General features: G+C 38.5%; 1 protein-coding gene and 1 long non-coding RNA gene across 2 annotated transcripts; one reads left to right on the forward strand and one right to left on the reverse strand.

The window, feature by feature from the left end:
• Positions 1–11,169: 11,169 nt before the first annotated feature.
• Positions 11,170–18,737, forward strand: LOC107499226 (protein-lysine methyltransferase METTL21C). The gene is made up of 4 exons (XM_016123204.2): positions 11,170–11,299; positions 14,321–14,472; positions 17,078–17,195; positions 18,320–18,737. The coding sequence occupies exons 1-4, from the start codon at positions 11,170–11,172 to the stop codon at positions 18,712–18,714; spliced, it is 795 nt and encodes a 264-aa protein (XP_015978690.2). The 3' UTR covers positions 18,715–18,737.
• On the reverse strand, positions 11,397–20,490 carry LOC118609378. The gene is made up of 2 exons (XR_004953379.1): positions 20,091–20,490; positions 11,397–14,690 (listed from the first exon to the last, which is right to left on the reverse strand). It is a non-coding gene; the product is annotated as an uncharacterized LOC118609378 (long non-coding RNA).
• Positions 20,491–20,841: the final 351 nt, after the last annotated feature.

Below are 20,841 nucleotides of genomic sequence, written 5' to 3' on the forward strand. Positions count from 1 at the left end.
TACAATCTGCTCTCCACAGAGTTTTGTTTAAAAAATCATATGTTGATTTAAATGATGTTGATTAATACCAAATCTTTTTTCTGTTTATATTAAGGAGATCGTATGGATTTTCTCCTCAAATCTGTTAACAAATAGGAGTTTTTCCAACAACAAAGGGAGATTTTTTTTTCTCTCATTAGCTCCTAAACTCACACTCATCGTAGAAGATTGAGCCAGGGTATGAATATGTACCAGACACCTCCCATGTGGCACTTCAGATCATCTTGCTCCTGCCTCCTGTTCTGGCCAGTGCTGCTACATGGACTTCAGGGACTTCATGGCACAACCAGACAGTAACCCCCATCCCATCTCAGATTCTTGCCCAGTCCCACTGCTTCCTCACCTTGGGCTTCTTGATGCAAGGGAGATGACTTAATACAGTCAAAAGAAAATTCTGAGAGCTTTACTTGATGTGAATATCTTATTGAGTGAGAAACAAACTTAACAGAGAGAATGCAAAACCATAAGTGGTAGAAACTCAGCTCTCAGCAGTTACCACTGGGTATGTAAAGAAAACATGAAAGAGGAAAGCCATTGCTTTCTGCTGTGATTGGTTCCTAGAAACTTTTACTTCTTGTATGGTGTTCACACTGCATGAAGTTACTTGTTTGAGGCTAATTGGCTAGGAAGGTATAAGGTCATGCCGACACCAGGAGAGTTTAAGTTATTTTGAGATTTTTGTTTGTTGTTTGTTTGTTTGTTTTGTGCTGACAATCTATTCAACAACTATAGAAAAAAAGATGTCATTATTGGTAAATGTCATTGTCCAAGTCACTCTCTTTCTTGGACTTATGCACTGGTGACTTCGCTTGTTCCTTAAGGCCCTTAAGCCAGTTAAAACGCACAATAGCACTTTGCTTAATATACTTAAATATGAAGAGCCCAGCGAGACAACAACTAAGTAAGGATGCAGACACACAAACAAATAAGATTGCAAGCATGCTAGGGTTTATTTATACCAGATCCTGATGGTTTTCAGTCCAGCAGACCACCCGGCGATGCTGGCTGACACAGACACACGATGAGCAGGAACGGCGCGCCGAATCTGCGCTGGCTAGTTGCTGGTTGATCACCGTCGGTCGGCAAAGAGGCCTCTCGTTCAGATAGACAGAGTCTTGGGCCAAGAGGGAAATCAAGGGACGGTGAGACATGCTCTTGTGAGACAGAGAGAGTGCTCTGATGCAGGCAGAGAGTCTTGGAGATTTTATGTGTAGCGGTGATGTCTTCAGTGTCTTATCAGCCAGGCGCACGGGTGTCTGGTTATCATTCTTGGTCAAAACAATTTCACTCTTGGGGTAAACAATTTTAGTTCGGCAAAACAGGTTGTTTACATTTCTGAGGTTTAACATTAGTGGAGCCATTTTACACACATGTAATATAATTCAAATCTAGTTCACATGAGGGCAAATAAACTCACAATCCACATGTAATAAATCACTGTAACAGTCATAATGAGGTGGTTTATAATAGCTCCTGTTACTCCTATCCCACTGCAATGGGATTTTTGTTTAAAGTCAGAGTCAGAATTTCAGGGAGATCGTGACAGTGTAAGTTTTGGTTATGTGTCTTTGAGTGTTTGGTCTAGGGGTGTATTCAAACCAAAATGGCCTCCATTTTGGTTTTTCTTGAACATCTTTATTTTCAATATTTATTCTCCCTCTCTCCCTCTTTCTTTCTCTTTCTCTCTAATGTATGATACTTATCTTTTCTTTTTGTCAGATATGTCCTCTTAATTTAAGAGCATTAATTTTTCCCCTGTCTGTTTCTTGGACTTCAAGTCAACAAATAACTGGAGTTCAAGTACTTAAACATAATTCTCCTATCAGTTAACACAAAGTAATGAATAATATGAGCAGGTTGAAAAAATAAATTAAACTTCTTACTCTTTGATATGAAATACTGACATTGAAGAAGATAAAAATAAAACTTTAATTCACTCTAAAAGCGAAAGCATAGATTACAATCTGGTTAATGAGTGTTATCAATTCAAAGAATATTTACAGCTAGTCTCCTCATAAGAAAAATTTAAATGTCCTACAGTACTTACTACAACTCATATATGAAAAAAATAAATTTGTCAACAATTCTAAAAATTCACATGACATTACTAGCTATAGGTTATAAAGCTAAAATAAATTTTATTAAAATAATATTAATCATAATAAATTTAAATTAATCATACTTGAGGGAAAAAATGTTTTATCTTTTATATAAAAGTGTGATATATTTTTATCATATAAAGTATCCAAGAAGTAGACAGTCAAAAATTTAAAAAATAATGTTTTTTAAGTGTTGCAGAAACTTAATTTACATAATATTTAATATATTATTATGCAATAATAATTATATAGTTATAATAATTACATAGTAACATGATTCTTAATATATTACTTTAAAAATCCTTTGTTACTTTTGATTTTTAAAAATTTTGTTATTTTGGATGATTTCTCATTTTAAATAAGTACCACTGTATCAAATTTTGTATTTGTAATTAAAATTATTTTTTCTTAAAGAAGACATTCCTCCCAGATTGTATAAACTTCAAGTCCCCCAAAGCCTGGGTTTACCCTGGCCTCAGGTTTCATGTCCTATTGGTCCCAAAGGCATCAAACCCCAGGTCTTTGTATCCTAGGGCCTACAGCCAAGTCTACTAAATCTCAGAATTTGGTGTCCTGAATTCATTCACTGTGATTTCCCTCCTCATTTATGGCATCTAGGAATATTTAAAAATATTGTATTTAGTATCTTATGAGTTGAGAAAAAGAAGGAATGCCTACACCAGCTTTATCAGCTATGTGGCTGAAAGTGAACGCTTTTTTTGTGTGTGTGTAACTTTATTGATGCACACATACCATAGGATTTAAATTCCTCTTGAATGAAGTATGATAATGCTTATGTAGGCAATTTAATTTTCAAAGGTGTTTTATAAACTTTGTCTCACTTGACCCATGAAAGGACCAATGGAGTAGGTGTGTCAAAAGGGTTATCATCCCTAACAGATGAAGGAAACAGAACCTAGAGATGTGCCTTTTCTGGGGTCACATGGTCGGAAAGTGGGAGGGCTAAGCTCCCACAGAACTGCCTACTCCACCACTATTCTCTCCCTCCTTTTCACCTGGATTCATAACAAAATAGTTCAGCATATTTCCCCCAAATCCATGACAGCACAGCCCCTGGCGAGTCTGTCCTAAAACGGGAGGAGGGAATGAAAGGAATTCTCCACTGTGGTGCATCTCAGAATAGCCCCACCCAGGTAAACGGTCTTTCCTAATTGAAATCTGTTGGAAAAAAATTATCTTTCTGAAAACGGGTCAACTGCTGTTGCTAAAATCGGAGCATGATTACTTACGACTAAGCCTCTCAAAAAGTGTCATTTCCAAGCAGCTGATGGCAATATGGAAAGAACAGATGGTGCTGGAAGCATCTGCTTCTGGCAGAGAGTTGTAAGTGTTGTCATAGTCATTTCTGCTTCAGGTCTGACAATAAAACTGGAACTGAGAAATCATGCCCCATCATCCTTCTCAAAAGGTGAACTACTGAGAACGGATTTTTTTTTTCCCATATTGATAGATTCATTTGGTTCCATCTATTCCAGGATTAAGGTGAATTTTGGCATCTATTTTTTATTAAATTTTAAATTAGGAGGAATGTTACTAGTAAACTAACCCTTATTTCATAGACATTTCGATGTTGGAATTTCAAAATCTGTTTTCCAAGAATGAAATTCCTCCATGTAATTAATATCACAAGCTTGTAGGTCAGCTCCAAAGCATTCTTGGCTTCTTCGATGACGTGAACCCTGGCAATAACATTTGCAACTTACACATGATTGCAGTTGAAGATTCTTCTGAAATGACAAGAAAATTTATTTGAGGGATAATCTGTTTTAAGAATAGGCTTGGAGAAAAAATTAAAAATAGAAACAAACAACTAACAACACTTCTCCAAAATGCATATACCTTCTTCTCCAAAATGCAAAATGCCTATCTTCTCCAAAATCCATCAAAGCTACTCGTTGGTTTCCTGTCAGAAACACTCTGTAAGGCAGAAAATTACAAAGAGCCATGCCTTCCATGTGGTTAAGTGCAGACTCAACTGCTTAAAAACAGACATGTGCTATTTTAAAAATGAAAAGACTATAATTTGCTGTTTCCAAACATATTGGTTTATCTCATATTCTTTCTTCCTTCTTCACCATTAATGTTTGTCATTACACAAAGGCCATTTAAAATAAAACAGAAGTAAATTCTACGTCCAGAAGTCTGACAAAATTGAAGTGTTGCTTGAATGATTTTTTTCAAATTTTTATTTTTCAATTAGAGTTGATATTCGATATTATTTTATATTAGTTTCACGTGTGCAGCATAGTGGTTAGACATTTATATAATTTATGAAGTGATTCCCTCCCCCTCCCCCACCCAATTAGTCTAGTATTGAATGGTTTTTTGAACACCTACTTTAAAATTTCTGATGGTGATCTTTCTTTAGCATGACAAGGAATCTGTTGTCATCATGTGCTAGCCAAAGCCAAGACGAGAAAAGCCCGTGTTAAGATCCTGCTGCACAGGCTCCCTGCATCTGATGCTTGCACAGTGCTAGGTGGTCTGAATCTTTACACCTCCTGTCGTGGCATCAAGAACCCTTTCCCCTGCCATTCTCAGGGGTTTCCCCAAAGTCTGGCTAATGAGGGGCATCGAAGCACCCTTAACTCATTTGACAGAGAGGATTATGAACTTGGAGCCACCGTGTTACCAGATAATAAAAGGACCAGAAATTATGGAATCACATTTCACTGTGACCAAATATCTTCTGTATAACATATTAAAAATTACAAACATTCTTGTGTGTTTAGTGGCTCCTGGGCTTACTAAGAAGCATCTAGTTTTTCAGTGAAATCCTACCTCTTTGGAAGTGAATTCCCACACAGTCTCCCCTATAAGTAAGTATGGTAGACATCTCCTATAGTTGTCTGATCAGCAGCCTTCCTTTATGCTACTTTTGGGGAAGATCATGTGGAAAGCAATGAGCCTCTCACTTAGATTCTGGGATGGAAATAGCAGCCCATGTACACAGTGATGAAACAGCTAATCAAGTTATTGTTTGCAGTCACCTGGGATTTCACGCCAATTGAGGGAGAAGCAATGGAAGTAGTGAAAAAATAGACATCATCTAGAGGTTTGGACTTGGAGCAGAATGACTCTATTCTCTCTATATGTACTAGCCAATGAGACTTTAAATGATCTTCCATTGTAGAGAAGAAGGGTCTCCATTTATGGACATAAGAAAGTGTGTATGCACAGGGTGGCCAAGAAGAGAAGGAGGGACATACCTAAATCTTGCTCGTCGTGTGCCTAGCATCCCTTCTTTGAGTTGTCAATCCTACTCATGATTTGGTGGGACATTTCACATCACTCAGCCCTGACTATAGGGCTTATGACCAAGTTAGACCAATCAGAATCTTTCCCTCAGATCTTAAATCTCGAGCACAGTTACACAGGGCTGGAAGATGACTGCAGCTGAAGGCTTCAATAGCACTGTTTAAAGAGAAAGCTGATGAACTCCTGCTGTTGAGATCTCTGGGACAAAGAACACTGCTGATGCAGCCCTCTACTTGAATGACACTCAATTTAATATAAGACATTTATCTACCAATAACCTTCTAGGTACCAGGCAATGTGCCAAATTGTTTCAGATGTATAACATTTCATTTACTTCTTAAAATTGTGTAAAGAAATAATATTACCTTATGGACCTATAGCAGGTACTGTCAGAAGTCACTTCCCTCTCTCGGACACGTGTGAGTGAGGCTCATCTCCGCACCTGCGCTGAGGCTGTGGCACAGAAACAGCCCGGATGCCCTCTGAACCTGGAGTGGAATAATTCCAAGGCATGTGTTTTGGCTCATTTCCCAGCCTTTCCCCAATGGGTTTAGGGTTTTTTCGACATTCATTATTATCTTATATTAGTTTCAAATGTAAAGCATAGTAGTTGGACATTTATATAATTTACAAAGTGATCCTCCTGACTAGTATCCACCTGGTACTATATACATGGTTATTACCATATTATTGACATATTCCCTATGCTTCATTTTACATCCTCATGACTATTTTGTAATTATCAATTTGTATTTTTTAATCCCTTCGCCTTTTCTTCCACCCCAACCCCCACTCATCTGACAACCATTAGCTTAGTTTAGTTTTTTTATCTCCCATTGGACTTATAAAACAATCTTTCCTGGTACCACCCTTACCCTCAATTATTCATTTTTCCCATATAAAACCCTTTCTCTCAAATCCTTGTCTTTGAGTCTTATCCTTGGAGAAACCATCTAAAGCCTGGGGCTGTGATGCTGGATCTATGCAAAGATGGAGCTCAGAATATGGCGTGTATTAGACATCATGGAAATGTTAACTTACCCAATATTATAGATGAAGAAACCGAGATGGAGGCGGGGATTGCCCAGCTAGTAGATAATATATGCAGAATGGCAACTGGAATTTACTCTGCATGACAATTTAGATATATTATCTAGACCAGGATTTCTCAACCTCAGCATGGTTGACATTTTGGGTTAGATAGTTCTTTGTTGTGGGGGCTGTCCTTTGTAACATAGAATGCTTAGCAACATCCCTGGTCGCTATGTACTAGATGCCATAGTGTGCCACCCGAGTTGTGAGAAGCAAGAATGTTTCAAAATTTCAAAATATCCCTGGGAAAAGGGGAGGATTCCTCCATGTTGAAGACTACTGACCAAGAGCTAGATTCAGTTGCAAAAAACCCAGTGATAACTCAGAGGTCTACACCAATGGAGAAAGGCAGAGTGACACACACACATAGCTTATTTATTGACCTTGTATAAACCTTTGATTCAATCTTTCATCTTCTGACTCCAAATCTGGCCCACTTTCCATTAGGCTAGGCGCCCTGAGATCAACTGTTCCATTGTTCTGCTTGTTAGAAAGTTCTTTCCTATTGAGCCCAAATCTACTTCCTGGCAACTTACTTCATCAGCATGCCCTCCAGGGCCATGCAAAAGGCCTAATCCCACTTTATGGGATGGCACTTCAACTATGTGAACACAACTCTGTGTCCCCTGCTCTATAGATTGACACCAACTATGTGCCAGGTGCTGCAGACACAAAGGAAACAGTTGTAAAATTGCGAGTTCAAACTACTGCATTCTCCCTCAGATAGGAATTTGAGCAGGAATTTCTAAGGGCCTAGAGTCTGTGTATTTAGAGCTTCTAGGTAATTCTGATGTGGCCCATCTATAGTCCAGTATTTAGGAACCTGAGACCTAATTTACTTCTAATTTATTTCAGGCAATAGAGTTTCGATTAGTTTCTTAAAAGCAGCTACCTAAAAGATGATTTCTGAAAGTATTAAAAAAAAAAACTCTTAAAATAATAAGATATTCCATCTAGGACAAAGAGGTATATGTTTCTATGTGGTTTCATTTTCGGTAAAATAACTTGTACGAAGTTTATATATATATAAAAAAAAATAGCCTAAAAGTGATATCAGAATACCCTAGTCAGGCTTACTTCTCCAGATGGTGGGATTTAATTTTTTAATTTAATTTTTTTCTTATTTGTCTTTATTTTTATTTTAAAGCTTGTGCATGTGTGTGTGTGTGTGTGTGTGTGTGTGTATAAATGTACACACATGTATTCATATACATTGAAACCAATTTTTAAAAGTTGGCTGTCTTTTGGTATTTCTTATAGGGATGATGACATCTGTTAGAAATAAGTTACAAACGTGCAGGACACAACCATAGAACTGGACCATTTGAGGAATAAAGCATTAGAATAATAGATCTGGAAAGGACTCCAGGTCACCTTCTTTTATTTCATGAAGTGGGAAATAAGACCTAAAAGTCATGGGACAACAGCACATCAGATAAAGATACTGAGTTAAAAGAAACAAACATAAAGAAAAAAAAAGTTACAGCAGAGAAGAAAGTACCAAGGTTGGGTAAAAAAAATAATAAAAATAGGTTCTTACATCTACTCAATTTAAAACACCATTTATTCAGCTCAGTGGTTAAACCCTCATAAATGTGAATGATTATTTAATACCATTTGCTTGAGGCTTTAATTCGCATGCCCTATATTCTATTTTAAGGGTTTCCAGGCTTCTCAAATGAGTGCATGATCTTCCTCTTTCTCTTTTAACTGCCTCTTATTTCAATTGAATAAATTATAACAGCTTGCTTTTTCTTGGAAGAATTTTTCTGATCTCCTATTCACTGCTGCCCCAACTTGAAACCCTTTATGTGACTTTAAGTCTTTGACTCATGTCTCTTCTTATGGATAGACCAGCTCATGTTTTCCTCACAAAAGTTTCCTCTTCTTCTTGGTAGAGTCTTATGTTATTTCTGTGTGCTAGAATCAGGGTCCAGAACAGAGGCTGTGGCAGGCACACCCCTTCCTGCAGCCACAGGAGTTTAGCTAATGAGCACAAAGTTTGCAGGTCTGTAAAAATCCCAATGACCCAACCCCCACTTCTTTTAAAGTGAAATATAAGTCCACATTTCAAACTACATCACAGCAACTGGATACCATAGAAGACAGTCTCTGCTCTGCTGGAGTGATTTTCTGGATCTTTTGAGGGTGATTCTATTTCTTGTTGCAAGGATAGTATGTGTGTGTGTAAGAGAGAGAGAGAGGGAGAGAGAGAGAGCGGGGAGGGAGAGAGAGAGAGAGAGAGAGAGAGAGAGAGAGAGAGAGAGAGAGAGAGAGAGAAACACGGAGAGAGAGGGAGAGGGAGAGAAAATTCTAGCAAAGTAATGTGTCTGGGTACCGGTGGGTAATGCTACTCTAAATAACTTGGACTACCACTGGCTGGCTTTTGTTCATAAAATGCTAATCCTCTCAGGTGCAGACCTATATAAAACATTGGGGATTAAAGGTACACAGAAATCTCAAATCTCTTCTGCTACATAAGGTAAAGACATGTTTAAATTAACAGTTCAAAATTATTTTGAGGGTACTAACTGGGAGTTATTTAAAAAACTTTCCAAATATTTGTTAAATACTAGTTTATGATATATATCATGCGATGTGTTGAACTAATAATAAACACTAAACAGATTACTATATTTATGTTCTAGATTGTTTTTCAATGCACAGCTGTCTTTAGAAAAAAATAATTTCTCATGTCAACTGTAATGATGGGGGAGGGAGTAATTTTATTTCAGAAGGAAAAGTACCAGCTGATATTTGAAAATAATTCTCCTTTGCTTGCATGCAAGATGAAGAAATGTCTTAAATTTAATGTGCAGAGTCCCATGGTGCTGGATAGGGGCCTTTATACAGAGTGTTGTATTGCATGACTACTCTAGCTTTGGAGATGATAATCACAGTAGATATTGTCGTGCAAGGTTTTGCATAGATTACCTCTCTCATTTCTCACAACCACCATATGAGGTAGATGTCACCATTACCTACATTTTCAACAAAGATAGTACATGGTGGAGCGAAGATTCAGATGCAGGCTCCTCGCCACAGCACTGAGGCTTCTGCACTGAAAGTGCTCTATGGACTCATGGCCACCAGTCTGTTCTCTTTTAGGGGCAACTTCCTGGAGTTGTGGGAAAGTCGAAAGGAAGGAGCAAGTAAGTATCTCCAAGAGAGATAAACTGCAAAGCACGGACCGGCAGAGCGCTCTCGACTGTTTTAGTGAGTTGGAAAATTGGGGTAAACACTTGCTTATTTGATTCTAAAGCCAATGGAAATGTTAAATTTCTTTCACAGCAGTCTCATTTCATTGGAATCATGTTGCACATTAATGTGAGGGAAACACACCTTCTCCAGGTGTGGAATGGGATCACATTCGCTGCAGGGGCTGACTCTCTTTCTTGCATTTTGTTCGCAGACTGGAGTAGGCCGATGCCTGAATGGCTGGATTTCATGTTGGTTTGGGGTCAGCTAACTAACTAGTCATGACGTGGCTGGTGTGGCTAGTGGCTAACCACAGTTGGCTGACACCACATGATGGGGCAAGTCATGTGAGTGGAAAATAAACTCTTGACTGTGGTAAACACAGACAAGAAAAATCATTTACATTTTGTGGGGGGGAAAAAAAGACTAGAAAATGTCACTCTGGCAGAGAAACATTATGAGTAATTTCAAAGCAAACAAACCCATGAAACCCAAGGCTGATGCAAGGCAACTTGAGCCCTATCCCTCCTTGAGGTTAGCAAGGTGGATTCTGCAGCTAGATCTCCTGGGGTTGACTCCTGGCTCTGCCACTGGCCAGCTGCATGCTCTTGGGAGGCTTTTTAATCTCTCTGTGACAAAAGTTATCTCATTTGAGGAAAGGCATAATAATAGCATCTACTTTATAGGATTTGTTGTGAGAATTAGATGAATCAATTCATGCAAAGAAAGCACTAGAGCAATGCTTGGCAACTGTAGCAATGTCTGGTATTATTATTTTGATGCTGATCAATGATCCCTACAGTCAGGTCCCCTTTTTTTGAATCAGGGAGAGTTTTCCTGTGCTGTACTAATCACTTTTGCTCTCCTGTTTCTCACTGCAGCCCTAGGAGGTAGGCAGATATTATTATCCCGTTTTCACTGGTGAGGAAACGGTGAGGAGGGGAGAATAAGTTTCCAAGTGTTAGAGTGGAGAGCTAAGGCAGGCGTCCGGCTCTCAGGCCCCAGTGCAATGAAGCCTCAATGACAAAGGAGCAGCCATGCTTCTCATCCATGATGTCATCTATCCCTTGAGCCATGAGGTGCTCCCATGAGGTCATCCGCTGTGCTAGACCTTCTTAAGATTCAGGCCCAAAGTCTATCAGAAACACATTTTAGACCCCAGCAATGTTGTGCCCGTTCCCCAGCTACAATTGCTCTATTTTGGCCTTTCTCCATGTACAGTATAATTTCAGTCACGTTTAATGGATTCCCTCTACTTCACTGTGCAAAACCGGACTGGCAGCTCCTTGGGTGGCTGCTTTGCTCTCCTAGGGAACTAAAGTAAAAAGCAGGTGTTCTTCTCGGCTCAGCAGATGCTAAGGTGATAAGCTACACCTTTTAGAGCCCTCTGGGAGATTCAAACAGCCTGGGGCTGAGCGACTTGGGTCTTGTCCAGTTTTCTCCTCTCCAGTTGGCTCTGGTTATGGACGTGTGTCTGAGCTCTGAGCAGCAGCCTGAGTACCTGGGAAAAGGACCGAGCTCCCCAGATGGCTGGCTAGAGACCAAGGAGGAGGAGACTCTCCAGAAAGATGACACCAGTGGATCCCCAGGAGGTAACTTCCTTCACCACCTCAGGTCTTCTCAGTTGTTTTCCTGGTGATGGCATTTTCCAGTTAACATCAGTGACAAGAATTTCCATTTCCTTTTCACTCCAGATTTTAAATTGTTTTATTGAGATGTGATTAATACATAATATTGTTAGTTTTAGGTGTATGATATAATGATTCAATATTCGTATATATTGCAAAATGATCACGATGATAAGTCTAGTTAACATCCATCTAGATTGTTCCTATAATGAAGCTAAGTAGAAAAATGTGATTTGGCAAGCATTAGCATAGCTTTAGAAGTGATCCTTATTTCTATATTTCATTATTGACTTATCGAAGTACACAAATTTGTTTTATCTTGTGTGTAAATCTAAGATTGTATATTTTTGTAACAAGAACTTTTAAAAAGAAATGAAATTGAGATTCATTTCTGCTTTTCACCAAAATGTATTCCTGGTAGCTATGTCAAACAGTGGAACCTTGTAAAGCAAAGTATATTTTTCCATCAGGACAATGTAACCATTAAGGTTGCATTTCCGGACAGAAACTCAGTAGCTAATAAATAATAAACATCAGATAATGTCATAAAAGCCAAGATATAACATTTAAAACATTTACAGTCATCTAATACGGTAAAATTATGTTCCATTTCTACAAAACCAGGGTGTTATTTATTTTTACTAAACTATTTACATAGAAATGCAACTCTATGTGCCTCTAAAATCTGGTCCCTTTAAAACTATCAAACTAGCACAGATAAAAAGAGACAACATTTAAATGCAATAAACATAAACTTATCTATCTTTGTAGAACATGAAAAAGTTTCATGGGAGAATATTTATATGCTCATGTTTCCTTACAAAGTTGATCAGGAAAGTATGACCATCAGCTTATTAACCTATGAAATAATGAGCCATTCAAAATCAGCCCACTGACTTTTCCTACAGTCTTGAAAGTCCCCAGCTGGTGATATGTGGGAGGAAGGGAAGAATGAACAGTCTGAGTCACAACGAGGTGGGAGGGAGGGCGTAGAGGAGGGAAGTCTGCAGGAGCTGGCATGAGTCCCTCATGGTCCGGCTGCTCCTAGTACGTACTCGATTGATGAAAGCCTTTGAGAGAAGAGGCACAGCTCTGCATCCACTTCTTGTACCAACTGGCTTGTACCAACTCTGAATTTCAGGAATTTTGCGAGCTGGTTATTAAACATGGCCATTATTGAAATTTAAGTTACATAAACTTACAATTAAATAGATTATAGAAAAGGCAACAATGTCTGAAAACAACCAGGTAATAAATACTCGACTCATCACAAATTATTTTACTACATTTGGTGATTATCTATGCTCTTGAGACTATTGATGTGCATTGCCTCCAGATGGTACAAATATTCCATGATGTGCTGCTCCATCTTTTCCCAGTGACATCTTGCTGATAGTTTAAAATCACCATTCAGGGAGGTAGATGGGATAAAAGGGGTCAAATATAAAATCACCAGGAGTGTTTACACCATGGTAATCATCAGACCCTACAAATCAGTGCTTCTTCCCCTTGCCCCAAACTGGTCATCAAACATTTACTGGCCACCAGTTTGTCGCTCTGCCTTCTTATTGTCTATGAAACAGAATTTAGAGTTAGTTTACCAGACCTATAAGAGAAGCCAGAGACTCTTTGGTCATTCATAAATAATGCGTAAGTGTTGTTAGATGTCAGTAGCTTCCCATAATAAGAGGTAGGTTTGGGCCATAGATCTCCTTCCCTCCCCTGTAACCTCCCCACGACCCCAACCAGGGCATGTGACAGGAAAGGACAGCATCTCAGGACTGACTTGATAAACCTTATTAGCAGGTTTTGGCAAGGTCAGTGCAGTCCCAGGTTTCTGGAAGCCCGCCTTTTTGTTCATGACAGAGAATTCTCCTTCCAGGGGGTGTAAAACAGTAAAAAGGAATGGTGGCCAAGAGCAGCACTCTGAAAAGCTGTGGGCATCCATTATGCTAGTTTACAAACCAGTCACCTTGCTCGTGCTGGGGTCAAAGACCATTTCCCAATCTGCCGCATACTCACACAATTTTTTAAGACACAATAAAAATGAATTTCTAGAAAAACAAAATAAAAATATATACGAAAACATGCAAAATATAAGCCCCTCCCCCCCCTTTTTTTTTTTTTGTAATTAGATTCAACAGACATGGTCGAATTGCTGTAAAAATTCGAAATGCTTACTCCAAGTTTCTGTACTCTTCTTCCTGCGAACCTGTTACAAACGGTTTGCAGATCAGCAGCATAGAACCGTTCTAATGTATATGAAAGCAGTGATACCTGCTCCAGTCTCGTACCTGCCTCTCAGGGCTGATTCCTGATTAGGTTTCTTCAAAACCCGCCACCCTTCACCCTCTATTCACATCCTCCTCCGAGCAGGTGCCCTTTTCCTCTTATTTTATATGATATTTGAGAGCTGCTAGAGTGTGTCATGAGTATAAAGTATTTAGAGCAGTAGTAACTTAATAGCCACAGCTCATCTGACATCCTCCCCTCAGACTGTGGGGCTGGCTCATGTTTGGGTGACCTGTACCTTTTGAGGAGCAGATGAAGGGAGGATTTAAGGAACATGCTCCAGCCAACTTGTGGGAATATTACTTCAAGACCTAAAAATAGTCATGTCCATGTTTGCCTAGGCCTCCTTACACAGACAGTTCGTTCATGCCACTTTACTTTTAAATGTTGTTTAGCTTTCTCAAAACAAAGCATGGGGCTAGATCACACCTCTGCTGTCCTCTCCTAAATAGAGGGAAGGACACACGGCATCCTTTGGCATTTTGTCAGATGATAAAAATGCCATATCTGAATTTCACGTGACAGTCACCCAGTATCACTCAGTTTTGTGTCTGTTTGCAGCCATTGTCATTGATTGTATCACCCCCTCTGCAGAAGGAATTCTCAGTCTGCTCCTGTCTTACCAGTTACACCAAGTGTTTATTTGCACTGGATCAACAAATCATAAAACCTCTTTCATTTTCTGTCCTACAGATTTTAACAAGACAGAACCATCTATTCACAGCCTCCAGAAATTTGTTCCTACGAATTATGCCAGCTACACTCAGGAGTATTATCTGTTTGCAGGCAAGAAGATTGTCATTCAAGAGTCAATAGAGAGCTACGGCGCGGTGGTGTGGCCAGGGGTGAGAGAGCTCTTACCCTGGGATGGCAGGGTTTCTGGAGACTGGTCGTAACTTCCGTCCATCTGTGCTGCCTTTGACAGCTTGCCAAGTGCTTCCGTATCCTGCGCTTCTCTGACTGAGGGTTAATTGTAGACCCCCAGGCGTGTGGGTAGCGTGCGTGGGCTCCACCAATGCACGGCATCTGCCCCATAAGCATTGATTTTCCTCTATCCTATATTCTTAAAACATTATTATTTATATTAATACAAACTTGAAAATATCATGAAGTAGGATGAAAAATTCATATGAATTGTTAAGAAAAAAAATAGGTCTTTAGAGCTTAGATTTTGCAGTACATGCCGCTGGGCCACCCACTCCCACAGACCCTTGGGTGCTCATTTCCTTTTCGCACTGTGGATATTCCTTCTGGTAAATGTTTAGGAAGCATTACTCCATCTCAAGTCCTCCCTGCAACAGCCCCATGAGGATGGCGCTGAATTGGAGGAAACACTCTGAATCTAGAGCCGGAAAACTTGCTACGTCCTGGCCGTGTGGTCATGGATGTTCAGTTCACCTCCATTTACCTTCGTTTCCATATTTAAAGCTGGGGAAGTGGTAAGATCCTTTTCCCAAGATGGTCACGAGAGTTCCGTGTGGTAGTTCACCTGAACTCGTGTTAGCCGTAACTGTTAATGTAGTATTATTCATTAATAATAGCGAATTAATGAATCAATGAAGGAAAGTTCATTGATTTGTTAAGCTATTCCATGGGGGGCATGATGCAGAATCAGGCTGTGACAGTGGCCTCGGACTCCAGCACCATCGTTTTTTCCCCTGCAGAGGTTTTCAGCCTGTGCTTAGAGAGGCTCCCAATCAGCACAGCACAATTGTTAGTTAGCATGGATGTGAATCATACTGGGATCGTGTTAAAATGCAGATCTGATTCAGGAGGTCGGGGGTCGGTGGAGGGGTCTGCACCTCTGCGTTCCTTAGATGATCCCAGGTGATACAGACCTGCTAGTCCAGGGACCACGCATACACTGAGTAGTCGTGATTAGAGGTTACATGGAGCTCCCTCAGAGCAATCTGAGGAACTGGTGGCAAGTGCAAGGGGGTACAGGGGGTAGGGAAAAAGGGAGCGACAGACAAGGGGCTCCAGGCTCTTAGAGCTCCACCCCATCATTCTCCCTGTAACCAAAGAAGCTAGAGTTTTACCCTCTTTGCATGTAAGTATGATTTCCTTCAAATGAAGGCTTTTCTTTGGCTTAACAATGAATTCGAAAACTACCAAACTACTGCACAGCTTCCTATTATATGTGGCAAATAGGTAACTATAGAAGAGGTTCAGAGATTAGGAATAGAAAAAGAATATCTGTCCGCTGGACTATTTTATTCTCAATAAGGCCTCAGCTCCTCATGCACCAAACCCTGGCCTTTCTTGGGTCTTCAATTCCCTAAAAGCTATAAAAGTTTACATAAAGTAGGAAAATACCCTTTTTGTGTGATTTCAAGTGCAGCCTTCGGTGAAAAAGATCCCTTTAGGAGTTTGCTAATAGGGCTAGCAAGGGGTGGGGAAATGTTGGCAATGTCAAAAGATGTAACTGTTCCCAAAGAAAGCCTTTTCTCCAGATGGCACCGCAATGGGGCCAGCCTCTTACAGAGCAGGGCACTTGAGGAAGGAAGCCTACAGAGGGACATCTCTTCAGAAAATCCCTCAAAGCATATGTCCTTTTAATGGCTCTTGGTGACACTGTCTTCCTAGTATTGAAACCCCACTCAGCAAACAATTACCCTTTCTTCTCAAGGGGCGTTTGATTTCCTATGTAAAGAGCTACCTTAATTTATTCACATATATTTTTCTAACATCTCCTTGCCACTACTCAGTGTGGTCCCTGGACCAGCAGCACTAGCATTACATGGCAGCTTGTTAGATAGAAATGCAGTCTTGAGCCCCTCGACCCAGATCTACTGCATACAGATGTGTGCCTTTAACCAGGCCACCAGATGATTCGTGTGCACACTAAAGTTTGGGAAGTACTGTTAAGATGTGTGCCTTTAACCAGGCCACCAGATGATTCGTGTGCACACTAAAGTTTGGGAAGTACTGTTAGGATAGTCTCTTTCTTAGAGGAACTACTCTGAAAAACAAAAACAAAAACAAAACAAAAAAACAACTGCCCAGTAATCCAGAATAGCAAAGTCCTAACTCACTTGAGTTTTGATAGAGGATAGGAGAGAGGTGTTGAAGAAGTTTATACATTTTTAAAGCAGTAGGAGGCCCAGCGTGACTAAACCTGAGCAAGAAGTTGCTGTTCTGTAGGCCTCATGTCCCAGATTTGTAAGAGATGAGCTGATCTTCCTGTTCCTAACCTTCATGTTGATCAAAGGTCTTCTGGTGCAGGCAATTTAACAAACCAATTTCCTTCATTCCTTTGATGCATATTATAAGTTTCATATTCCAGAGGTCAAAATATGAAATTAAATGTAATTTTGATTCTTACTAACCCTTCGATAAACTGAAACTATTAAAGACATGTCTTACAGTATTTAACTTGGGGTAAGGAATTGGAGTTGCTACTGTTTTTCAGTGTTCCAATGCCTAGGTGACAACTGTGAATGTTTTTAGGCTACAGCTCTGTGTCAGTATTTGGAAGAACATCCAGAGGAACTGAATCTCCAAGATGCTAAAATACTTGAAATTGGTGCTGGACCAGGCCTTGTTTCGACTGTGGCCAGTATTTTAGGTTTGTTTATTTGTTTATTCCTGACATCATTTCATAGGAACTTTATTGTGACAAAAATAATGAGTGCTTACTCTGCCAGGCTGTGATTTAGGTTCCTGGCCATGATTTTACTCACTAAACTCCTCACTCTCCCCAATATCATGAGGTAGAATTGCTGCTGTTTTTCTCAGAGATAAGATAATTGTATTTCAAAGAGATTAAGTAACTTGCCCAATACACCCATCACCATATGATGACGTTGAAATTCTGGAGGTGTGCCTTTCAAATCCCTGTTGTAAACAACTATGTTATGCTGCTCTTGATTTTTGTTGCAAATACTGTAACTAACATTTTGAAGGAGACAAGTGAATTAATCCAAACTGAAGACAGATTTACATCCGAAATGCAGATTGTGCATTCCTAGGCAGTGGGCAAGAGGTGGGTATAAATCGGGCATACTTCTGCCTACATTATTACAGTTCTTCTATTAAAAACAATGTGGAAATATGGTGATCTAGCTTTAACATGCCTAAGAATTAATTTAATGAATTTAGATAAGGGGGAGAGTCATACAAAATAGATCATCGTTTGTAGAATGTAAACTGGGCACTGATTACTTCATAGAGAAAAACAAAATCTTCAGATAAATATGATTTAGAAAAAATGTTATGCATTATTATATTAAGCAGATGCTAAGAATCTTAGTATGTTTAGCTAACTATCCTGAAATCTCCCAGCATTGCACCACTGTTTAACTTACAGTTCCTTAAAAGACGGCACCATGAATCTACTTTGGCGGTTCTCGACCAAATGTCAATTTGCCCCACAAAGGACATTTGGCCTTTTCTGGAGGCATTTTTGATTGTCATGACTTGGAGGTGAGGTGGGGAGGTGCTAGTGGCAACTAGTGAGTGGAGACCAGAGATGCTGCCAAACATCTTATAGTACAAAGAGCGGGCCCCCCACGAGAAAGAATTATCCAGCAAGAATTATGTCAAATACATACAGCCCATATGTCAATAGGGCCAAGACCGAGAAGCCCAGTTCTATTTTTTTGTTTGTTTGTTTCTCTCTGAGAGTATATGTCCACTGTGGCTGCCCAATATTTCTAGATAATTATTATACTTTTCCCCTTTATTTCTTAGGAGCTCAAGTCACAGCAACGGATATGCCTGATGTCCTAGGAAACCTTCAATATAACCTTCTAAAGAACACACTAAACTGTACAGCACATCTGCCTGAAGTGAAAGAACTGGTATGGGGAGAAGGCCTGGAACAAAACTTCCCCAAATCAACTTTTTATTATGATTACATCCTGGCCTCTGATGTGGTCTACCACCATTATTTCCTGGACAAGCTGCTCGCTACCATGGTGTACCTTTGCCAGCCAGGGACAGTGATGCTTTGGGCAAACAAATTCAGATTCAGCACTGATTATGAATTTTTGGATAAATTCAAGCAAGTTTTTGATACAACATTCTTGGCTGAATTTCCAGAGTCATCAGTTAAAATTTTTAAAGGAACATTAAAATGGGACTAAATTACACAAAACGCCTTTCAAAAACTAGTAGTGCTTTTGAGTAGTGCTAGTGTTTATTGTCAATAAACACTTGTTTTATGAGACTAAGAAGATAATGCATAATAACAACTTGTACACCTAGAATAAACAGAACTAAATATTATAGCAGCTTTCTAAACTAACATGTTTAAGATAATCTTATTAATCTCTATCTGTAAAGAATAACATGAAAACATAAAATAGCTTTGCCAGCTTCCAAAAGTCTCAATTAAATGTTTAATAAATTTTACATGAATAAATTAATAAACTAGTGGATTTCTTCCTTGTTATTTCTATTGTAGAGCACAGTTTTAGACTTGTCAGTATACTTTTGTCACATGCTTTTTGAAACTAAGCTTGATAGGGCCTTATATCTTAATTTAAAGAACCTACTTATATGAATTTTAGCTGTAGCAAAGGGAGAGGATATTGAGAGATAGAAAACGATTTTAGGTTTAACAATGATTAAAAGTGAAAAATATGGAAACAGTGCTGGAACAAGGATGCTATCTTAGGACCTTCTTAAGAGAATTTAATCTACAAATACTCTTCCTCAGTGCCAATTGCCTAGGACTATTTCAAGTTAGATTTCTGGACTGTCTGATTTTTTTTTTTTAATTAAAATTTCTTAGAAAATTAGGAAAGAATGAAATTTTTATTTGTTCTAATTAAGGAAGGCTACAAAAACATCTATATTATAAAATGCTACATCACAATTATAAAATGCTAAAAGTTTCTCCCTTGAGATGGGGAAAAAGACTTAAAATTTTAGTTCACCACTATTGGAGATTTTAACCTATGTAGTCAAAGAAAGAAAAGAAATAAAACATGAAAATTTAGAATTATTTATGGATGACGGCAGAGAAGAAAGTACCAAAGTTGGGTAAAAAAAATAATAAAAATAGGTTAGCAAACTTTTTCTGTAAAGGGCCAGATGATATTTTAGGTTTTATAGACCATATACTGTTTCTGCAGCATTTTCTTTGTTTTGTTTTATTTTTGAACAGTCGTTTATAAAAATGCAAGAACCATTCTTAGCTGTGGGCCCTGTAAAAACAGGTGATGGGTTGGATTTGGCCCACAGGCCATAGTTTGCTGTCTTCTGAAACTGCAGATAATTTACAATGGAATTATTGAAATTTGCAAGAGTTTAGCAAGGTTTCCAGATGTCAATATACAAAGTGCAAATGTATTTGTAAATTTCAATTACAAATAGAAAAGAAAACTTAGAAATAATTTATAAGAGTAATATCAAATACTTAGTAATAAATCTAATAAAAGATATGCAAGGATGCTACATAAATTTATAGCAATACTGAGATAAATTAAAGATAACCTAAGTAAATGCAAAGACATACCAAGTTATTGAATTAGAAGCCACTTCAAAGATGTCGGTTTTCTCCAGGTTGATCAACAGATTATATGTAGTCACATGTAATCTTCCCTGTGGAATTTGTCAAGCTCAATCTGAAATTATATAAAGATGAAAAGTCCAAGATGAGTAAAGGCACTCTTGAAGAAGAACCTGGTGGGAAGATTTGCTTTACAAGAAACCAAGAGATATTTTAAAGATGTAATAATTGAGACAGCAATTAGTACTAGTCGCCAATACTAATACACATTGGTATTGCTTCATACAAATGTACACATGTGTGCATGCACACACACACAAGTATTTCTTAAAGTAAACCTAAAGGTCAACTATGAAACAACATAACTAGCTACAAATTTAAAAACAAATTAATATAAATATCTAGAAATTTTAAGACCAAAAAAGACAATAAAAATATCTATAAATTTAAAGACCAATTAAGTTGGTCTTTAAATATAAAGAATCCAAATATCCAGCAATCGATTAAAATGAATGATAGACCTAAATAAAAAGGTCAAAACTATAAAAACTGGAAAACTTCTAAAAAAATAAAATAAAATTTTTATTACTTTGGGTTAGATAAAACATGAAAAAACACAACTCATAAATGAAAAATACTGTTGAATTGAACCTTATCAAAATTAAATTTTTGCTCCTCAAAAGACCCCATAAAGAAACACACTGAAAAAAACATTTGCAAAAACATATATCTGATCAATGACATATATTCAAAATTT

Source organism: Rousettus aegyptiacus, unplaced genomic scaffold (genome assembly GCF_014176215.1).
Source record: "Rousettus aegyptiacus isolate mRouAeg1 unplaced genomic scaffold, mRouAeg1.p scaffold_m13_p_11, whole genome shotgun sequence".
Taxonomy (NCBI): Eukaryota; Metazoa; Chordata; class Mammalia; order Chiroptera; family Pteropodidae; genus Rousettus; species Rousettus aegyptiacus.